At 54.7% G+C, this 9,175-nt stretch overlaps 1 protein-coding gene across 1 annotated transcript; it reads left to right on the top strand.

The window, feature by feature from the left end:
• Positions 1–2,908: 2,908 nt before the first annotated feature.
• On the top strand, positions 2,909–8,049 carry SDR39U1 (short chain dehydrogenase/reductase family 39U member 1). The gene is made up of 7 exons (XM_054396458.1): positions 2,909–2,936; positions 3,034–3,063; positions 3,394–3,500; positions 3,788–3,870; positions 4,986–5,107; positions 5,724–5,867; positions 6,072–8,049. Exons 1-7 carry the CDS (start codon positions 2,909–2,911, stop codon positions 6,485–6,487), a joined length of 930 nt encoding a protein of 309 aa, XP_054252433.1. The 3' UTR covers positions 6,488–8,049.
• The last annotated feature ends 1,126 nt before the right edge of the window (positions 8,050–9,175 follow it).

Here is a 9,175-nt window from a genome sequence, read left to right as displayed (position 1 = left end):
GGGAGGCTCTGGACATCCTGAAAGTAGACCACTTAACCAGGAAGAAGAGCTTTTTATTATTCTTCAAGCAGCTGGAGGCTGCCTCAAGACCTCTTGCCCTTGTTCTTGTGGTTGACTTTAACCTGCCAGACATCTGCTGGGAATTTAACACTGCAGAGAAGAGGCAGTCTAGAAGGTTCCTAGAGTGTATGGAGGATAGCTTCTTATCCCAGCTGGTACGTGAGCCTACCAGGGGTGCAGCCCTGCTTGACCTGCTGTTTACAAATCAAGAAGGGCTGGTGGGAGATGTGGTGGTGGGAGGCTGCCTGGGGTCCAGGGACCATGAGATAACAGAGTTTTCAATATATGGTGAAACCAGGAGGGGCAGCACTAAAACCTCCACACTGGACTTCTGAAGGGCAGACGACTTCAGCTTATTTAAGGAACTAACTCGGAAAGTTCCTTGGGAAACAGCCTTTAAAAACAAAGGTGTCCAGGAAGGCTGCACCTACTTGAAGAAAGAACTCTTGAAGGTGCAGGAACAGGCTGTGCCCATGTGCCTGAAGAGGAGACGACAAGGGAGACAGCCTGGATGGGCAATGAGTTTCTGAAGGAATTAAGGGAAAAAAAGAGGGGGTATCACCTTTGGAAAAAAGGGGAGGTATCCCAGGGAAAGTTTAAGAATGTTGCTAGGTCTTGTAGGAAAAAAAATTAGAGAGCAAAAGCCCATTTAGAACTTAGACTGGCCACCGCTGGGAAGAATAATAAAAAAATATTTCTGTAAATATATTAATGGCAAAAGAAGAGGCAAGGACAACCTCCACTCCTTACTGGATGCGGAGGGGAATATAGTAACAAAAGATGAGCAAAAGGCAGAGGTACTTAACACCTTCTTTGCCTCAACCTGTAATAGTGGGACAGGTTGTCTGCTGGACAACTGGCCTCCTGAACTGGCAGGTAGAGCCAGGGACCAGTATAGTCCTCCTGTAATCCAGGAGGAAGCAGTAAGGGACCTGCTGACCCACTTGGATCCTCACAAGTCCATGGGACCAGATGGATCCATCCTAGGGTGCTGAGAGAGCTGGCAGATGAGCTGGCCAAGGTGCTCTCCATCATTTATCAGCAGTCCTGGCTCACTGGAGAGGTCCCTGAGGACTGGAAGCTGCCCAAGGTGATGCCCATCCACAGGAAGGGCCGGAAGGAGGAACCGGGAAATTCCGGACCTGTCAGCCTAACCTCAGTGCCAGGCAAGGTTATGGAACACACATCTGGAGTGAAATCACACAGCACCTACAGGATGGTCAATGGATCAGGCCCAGCCAGCATGGATTTAGGAGGGGCAGGTCCTCCCTGACCAACCTGATCTCCTTTTATGGTGATCTTTGAAGGTCTTTTCCAACCCAAATGATTCTGATTGTCACATCTGAGCAGCAGTTATGGGCAGGCCAAAGCAGAAGCAACAGAAGTGTGGGACTTCCTCAGGTGCCAGGGCTCAGTTATGGCTTGAGGCTGATTGCAGGCATGTTTCTTTCCCCATTACATCTTGTTGGGTGAACATTGGATGCTGGACTTTTTCTTTCGAGGAAATTCTATCCAGTGTAACACCATGAGATAGAGGGAGGTGAGCGGAAAATGCAAGTTTGAAACAGATCCAGAGTTCTGTTACACTTGTCTTTGACAGCTTGCAAGGAAGGACTGAGGAGACTGCACCCTGGTACAGCCCTTGATGGAGGAATTCAAAGGAGAACTCATGTGCAGCCTGCCCGTACCCCCTACCATCACCACTGGGACACCGCAGCAGAGGCTGAGCCAGACCACGCTGGGATGCAGAACAGCTCCAGCTCACCCACCTGCCTGCAGCACAGGTCACACAGATCTTCATCTCCACCTCCACCTTCACCTCCACCTTCATCTCCACCTCCCATGAGCCCCAGGGGTGTTGCTTTCTGTGTGCATTAATCCTGGTGTCTAAGATTTCTACCTGGCTCCTCCTTAGAAACCCAATTCCTTCATTGCTTGACTGCTTAACCACAGGAGTTGCCACTTTTATGTGGCTGGTGACATACAGCAGGGTCTAGGGGAAAGACAGACAGCTGGGTGAGGGGTTGCGGTGGCCATGGGCACAGGGCAGAGCAGGATGGGTGCCCAGGATGGGCGCAAACACCTCCAGCGCCTGTCGCTGCCTTACAACAGCCCCAAAAGCACAGGGTCCTGCCTCAAGCTCTTTGCAGGACACAGGGTGCGGGGCTGGCAGAGCAGCTGGGTGAGGGGCTGGCAAAGCATCTCGGTGCGGGGCGGGGGCTCTTCTACCCCATCGCATCTGGGAAGAGGCCCTGCAGCCCAGCCGCACAATGACACCCTTCGAATCATTTTTTTTCTCGCGGTCCTGAGGAGGCGAGCGCGAAGGTGTCCGGAGGGAAGGAGGCTCCGGCGGGCGAGACGCTGCCGGCCGATTCCCAGCTGCCAAACTCTTCATTCCTGGGAACTATCCCACGGGCACTTCCTTCGGCTTTTAAACGCCTCCGGCAGAGCGAACCGTCCGGTCTCTGAGCACGCCAGGCCCAGCCGGGTTCATGAGGGAGGAGCTGCCCACCCCGCACCTCACCGGACTCTGGGGGCTCTGCGGCTGTACAGGGGGCTCCGACCCCTGCTGCTGCTCCGGGCCGGGCTCGAGCCACCTCCCTCACCGTCCTCTCCCCTGGCACTGAAAAGGTTTATGCCCTGGGGGAGCTTCCTAAGCGGCAGGGTGTAGGCGCTGGGGGGAAGGTTCCCAGGCGGCAGGTTGTAGGCGCTGGAGAGGTTCCTAGGCGGCATAGTGTAAGCACTGGAGAGTTCGCAGGCGGCAGGGCGTAAGCACTGCGGGGGTCCCAGGCGGCAGGGTGTAAGCGCCGGGTGAGAGGGCCCAGGCGGCAGGGTGTAAGTGCCGAGAATGGGGGGGCCCAAGCGGCAGAGTGGAGGCGCTGGGCCGTGCGGGCCTGTAAGGAACCACAGCGGACGCCGGGGAGCAGTGGGGCCGTGCAGCGCATGCGCAGTAGCTGCTGTTCGGTGTCTGAGCGCCCGGTGCCGCCATGAGGGTGCTAGTGGGTGAGTGCCGGACCGGCCAGGCCCGAGTAGGCAAGGGCGACCCAGCGGAGGGAGCGGGGCCTGAGAGAGGTCCCGGGGGCTTTGAGAGGAGGACTTTCTGGAAGTAGGGAGCCGACCTGTCTTGGGGTGCTGCGGACAGAGGTCGGAGCCAGGCCCGCTGTGTCTGGGGGCGGGACAGGGAGCGCGGTGCCCGTACACAGAGCCGGCTGAGGGCTGGCGCTGGCCGGGGCAATGTGGGCCGGACCCCGATGCATAGCAGAGGGAAGAGCTGTGCAGGCCTTGCGCCGCCAGCCCGGGCGGCAGGTCTGTAACGCTCTCGCTTTCTCCTAGGAGGCGGAACTGGGTTCGTGGGCACTGCCCTGACGCAGCTGCTGCGGAGCCGCGGGCATGAGGTGACTCACATCTCTCGGCGACGGGGCAGGGACCGCATCAGCTGGGTACGAGATGAGGACGGGCACGGGGAGGGAGAAGGCGTCGGGGCGGAGGAGCAAGGCCTGCTAGCCCTGGGCCGCCGCTGCCTACAGGGATCTGCGGTGGCAACGCTGCCTCCTGTGGATGCGCTTTAGGGCTGCGGGGTGCTCCGAGAGCCATGACCATGGGATGGGCGCTCCTGTAGCTCCAAGGAGTGCTCCAAGCAGTGTCTGGAGCCTGCCGTGCTTGGTTGTTGGCAGGGATTGAGCAGAGGACAGGTCGAGTATGTGATGTCTGTGTTACCCCTGCCCAGGAAGAGCTGTCCCGCTCTGGACTGCCCCTGTGTGATGCTGTGGTGAATTTAGCTGGTGAAAACGTCCTCAACCCTTTCCGCAGGTAAGGATCCCCCAGAGTGCTGTTTGAGACAAAGTGAAGGCAAGGTGAGCTGGATGTCAGAGAATGTGGGAGGCATCTGGGGAGGAAATGGGGTGCCCAAGAAGTACTTGGCTCACCCAGATCCCAAGTATCCAAAATTTTCTGTAGGCCTATTAAGTTCTAGAATACCCTTGGAAAGCAAATTGGCTTCTGGATTGGAAGTTTGAGGCTAGGCAAAGTAGTGCCATGTTTCCAAAATGACACCAGATACCTGCATTTAAGTAATGCAGAGTGATGCAAAGTGAGCACCAGGGTTTGACTTCCATGGGGGTGTTTTTGGAAGTGCTTCTGTTAGGCACTTGGGAAGAATTCACTGCACCCAGCTTTGACGTCCAGCTCCCCTGCTGTCTTTGTCCTAAGTCCAAACCCCACAGCCTTTTCTGGGAAGTGGAGAGACTCTATCCTGAGACTGAAGTCCTCATGCATTTAGATAGTAAGAGCTCATGTCCTGCCCCTGCTCTGGAATTGGGGGGAATTCACACGCCCTCTCCTGTGCTTGTAAGCAGGAGTCTGTTGGCTTTCTTGATGCTGTTTCCTGGCATATCGTGGGGAGTGTGGTTGGTTGAAATTACCCCCCAGCACAAAAATGTCAGACCAGCTCAGTTGAAAGCAAATGAAGCTCTATTTACAAGCGAACCTGCAATCTGAAAATATGGAATGCAATGAATATATGCAAAATATACAATATTTACATATACTTACAATTTATAAACAGCACAAGAGTCCGCCTGGACAAAAGCAGGGGGTTGCCAACAGCTTCCCCCTCTTCCCCTGCTTCCCCCCTTATACATGGTAAAAGAGACAGAAGAGCAGAGAGTAGCTGTTACTACTTAACCACAACAAGAACATAGCCAAGGTCAGCAAGCCAGCAGAAGCCAGAGCTAGTATCTGCTAGAGTGAAGATATCTGCTAGATATCTGTTAGATATCAGATCAATGGGATTATGTGGATGTTATCATTATTTTCCCTTTAAAATCCAATGGTAATTTATTTACACTATCACTTTCCATTCAAGATCTGTGGAAAATTTTCTAGGCAGTGCCACAGTGAGTATAATTAATGGCTCTCTTTCCCAGATGGAATGATGCCTTCTGCAAGGAAATCATCAGCAGCCGGGTTGAGACCACCAAGACCTTGGCCAAAGCCATTTCTGATGCTGAACAGCCACCCCGTGCTTGGGTCCTCGTCACTGGCGTAGGTATTGGTTTGGCCCAGCCAAGGCATGACTCCTGCTGACCTGGAGAGGTACAGCCCCAGGCTGAAACACTTTTAGAGGGACACATGTGCTGCCCTGAAATGGCAGCTTTATTTCCATCAGTGTCTCTGTTTAGGCAAGCCTTGATCATCTTTTGGGTACTGCTGGAGAGGAATTGCGTCCCTGTGCTTTCTCTTGGTGTCATTAGGACAGGATGTTTTCAGAGAGAAAGCTTTTAGGCATCCTGTAGAACCAGTTTGTCTAAGCAGGGCCTCAACTGAGTCCCCCTGCATATCTCTAGCTTTGCATTTCTGGTTGTTACAGTCCTTAAAGCTGCCATAGTCCAGCACTTGTGATGTCCAGGTTTAGAGCACTGGCAGCCACCTCTGTGTTGCTTGCTGACAGATTTGGTTTCTGGGGCTGCCAGTTCAACCTGCTGAAGTTGCAGAGTCAAAAACCTCTCAGGATTGCTGTCACATAGACCCTGTGCTGTTCATGTGAGGATGTCCCGCACTGAGTGATTAACTCCTGGAGGCAGGGAAGTGAGTCTTGGGTTTTTTTGGGGGGTTGTGTGTCTGATTCACCCCAGACGCCCTCCTTTATGCTGCTGCACCTGCAGGCTATTATCACCCCAGCCTCACAGCTGAGTACACTGAGGACAGTCCTGGGGGAGATTTTGACTTCTTCTCACGCCTGGTGAGCTCCTGGGAGGCTGCAGCTGTCATCCCTGGGAGCCCAGCTCGTGGTGTTGTGGTGAGATCTGGTGAGACAGCGCATGATACTTTCTCAATGTGGCTCTGCTTTGCTGCTGGGGCAAGACAGGGAAGAGGAGGGAGAAGAACTTGTGCCTCTCCTTGTTGGGTGGTTCCAGCCTAGCCCTCTAAGACTGTCTCCCAATTGGAGGTTTGGGGCTGAAGAGCTTTTGTCCTTTGCAGAGGGTTGTGGTCTCACTCTGTTCTCCCCACAGGGGTAGTGCTGGGCCGAGGTGGTGGTGCAATCTCTCAGATGCTCTGGCCTTTCCGTCTGGGCCTAGGAGGCCCCATGGGCTCTGGGCTCCAGCCCTTCCCATGGATCCACGTTCAGGACCTGGCCGGGATTGTTTCTCATGCCCTGGAGAGTGAGTGCCTGCGAGGTGTCCTCAACGGCGTCTCCCCAGCCGCCCCTGCCACCACCAATGGCAGCTTTGCTCAGGAGCTTGCTGCAGCTCTGGGCCGCCCAGCCCTGCTGCCAGTGCCGGCCTGGGCAGTGCGGGCTGCCTTTGGGGCAGAGCGTGCCCTGCTGCTGCTGGAGGGGCAGCGGGTGGTGCCCAGGCGCACCCTAGAGAGCGGCTACCGCTTCATCTTCCCTGACCTGGCTGCAGCTCTGAAGGACATCGTGGCTTGAGGCCTCCTTTTGCGGGAGAGGGTGGCCCTGCCCCATCTGACAGTGGGGGCAAGCAGTCTGAGCAGCCTTCCCCTTGCTATCTCCCTTTACACATCCCCAGTTCAGGAGTCCATCTCTTATGGCCATCTGTAGTCTCCACATGCGTGCTTCTGGGGAAGGGCACAAGCACCTCACAAGGTTGTGATTGCTAAATCTGCCACCTTCCCTCTTTGCATGGGTGGGACTGGTGCCTTTGGACTGTCTGCTGAGGCTTTAGGTAGGTGTTGACTACATCTGAGCTTGTGCTGGGGAGAAACTACGTAGTCCATTGTGGTGTGAAGAAGTGCAAGACACCACTTAGGTCTGGAGGGACCCCTTCAGCTTTTGCCTTGGTTGTAGTTCCCTAATCCCAGGCAGGGTGTTACAGAGGCCAGCAGGGTGTTAGAGGTCAGCAGGCTGACCTGTGCTGGGTTACAGGCCCAGTTCAGTGTGGAGCAGTGCAGTGGGGACAGGCAACTGTTTCATCTGGAGTTATTCCAGCCAGCTTCTTAGAGCCTGGGGTTTCAGTCTGCTCCCCAAGATGATGTGGGCTATAGAATCCCTCTGTCAGGCTTGCTGATTAGTAGCTCAGTTTGCTTGTGGAGCTGTGTGTACCTGAATGATTGCAACAGCTGTGGGTTGTGATAGGAAAGCAAGACAAATACTGCTGGAGAAGCACTGGCAGCCCATGGCTCTTCTGGAAGGGGACTGCAAATCCATGGGAGCTCACCACTCAGCAGAGGTCTCAGGGCTGTCTGCCTAACTGGATGTGTAACTCAGGATTTTGAGAGGTTGCCTCTGTGTGACATTTGGCTCAGGATCCCTCTTGTCTGACCACTGGCCTGCCTGGTACCCAAGGTCTCTGCCCAAGCTGAAGGACACAGCTGCTGCTTTCCTGTTTCCTGAAGCACTTACCAGAGACACACACAGCTGCCAGATGACACAGACTGCCCCAGGCAAGACCCTGCTGTCAGCAGCACACACACATGGGACTCCAGTACAGGAGCACAGCCAGCTGGGTCCCTTCCCACTCGGTGCCAGCACAGGTCAAGGCTGCTTGCTTCTTTAGTATGACTTCAGAAGCTGGCAGGAAATCCCCTGGCTGGTTGCCCTGTAGCTGGCACTTCATCCCTGCAGCACATGTGCATGGGAGGAGAGACTGCACGGAGCTATGGAAGAGTTTAAGGAGACAGGCTGTGATGATCAAGTGTGGAGTTCAGCTGGAGCAGCACTGACTGGCAGGCGCTTGCCATCCACCAGCCTCCTCTGTATCCCTTTTTTGCCATCTTTGCTACTTGCAGCTTCCCTGCTCTTGCACATTTCCTCAGCAGGCCACAGTCTTGCCAGCTCCAGCACCCTGGACACTCGTTTGCACCTTTACCAGCTGCAAAGTCCTGGTTGCCAGCAGCTCCTTGAGAGCTGATCAGTAACTGATGCTGTCTGTCTCTGGGTGTTGGCAGTGCTAATGGGCCAGGATTTACGATTCTGTGTTTGCCTCCCTCCCTTTCCTTAACTTCCCAACTGTAAAAATAAATGTTCTGAGTCCCTGCACAGATCCTTAACAATGCCTGCCTGGGTTTGTTCTCGTCCCAGCCTCCCTTACTGTATGTCAGCCTTATCTCTGTTCTTGTTTATGGCTCCTGTGACCAGACATCCTGGAAAGAGCATCCCCTGGCACTGCCCCACTGACCACTGTCAGGAGAAGCTGCACTACTTCCCAATCCTAGAGGCCACAATGGGCCTCCCTGTGGGATGCACATGCTGGGGCAGGAGACTGATTCCTCTGGGTGTGGGGTGCAAGGGCTGCTGTTGCTTGTCACCCTCTCAGGGGCAGCAGGCAAACACTGAGGAGCTTCAGATGGGTGATTCCTGCAGGTGTAACAGTTGTAGAGTTTGACTTTGATAGCTCTGTGACTCCAGGCATGGGGTTGGGTGTCTGTGGCCAGGTGGATCATTGCAGCAGTGCTGGGTAGTCTGCACTGGTGGCCTGCTCTAGAGTCAGCTCTGTGCCTGCTGCTGAGCTGAGTCACAGCATCAAAGCCAGCTGGGCTCAGTTGTTGGTGTTTGGAACCAGGGTAGGCCTGCAGCCAGTGCAAGGTCAGCCCACGCTGCTCATTCCTTCACACACTGCTCAGTTTTAATGAAGGTGACATTTGCCTTTCCACACCACTTCCAGTGACCCAGGACCTGGGCCTGGCTGGGATGGTTTGCTGAGACTCCAGGGGCCTCCTGTGACTGCAGACCTCCTAGGCTAACCCAAATGTGTCTTCTTAGAACCAAGACAAGCACCTCCAGATCCCAAAGGAGTCTCCACATGTGTGTGTGCTGCTCCCCCTGAGCTGCACGTAGGCAAGTGTGCATTGCTTTGAGGCTTGGTGGAGACACTCCTGTCCCCTGGATGCATGAGAAGGTGAAGAACCTGAACCCTGTGCATGGACTTGCTCAGCTTCCCCTGCTCTCACTTTTCACACTGTGGTGAGTTCCTTAAACCATGGAAGAGGGGAAGACCCATGCAGCAGATGAGAAGAATCAGACTGAAGCTCTGTTCTAGGTTCTGAGGTCCTCTGCCCCTGCAATATTTAGTGCTCAGCAGCAGTCTTTGTGTTTCTACATCCTCTGATACCCAGTGGTCAGCCACTACCACCCCTGGGACCCAACTGCACAGCCCCT

This window comes from Indicator indicator, chromosome 37 (genome assembly GCF_027791375.1).
Source record: "Indicator indicator isolate 239-I01 chromosome 37, UM_Iind_1.1, whole genome shotgun sequence".
NCBI lineage: Eukaryota > Metazoa > Chordata > Aves > Piciformes > Indicatoridae > Indicator > Indicator indicator.
This window is presented reverse-complemented; position numbering and strand designations above follow the sequence as displayed.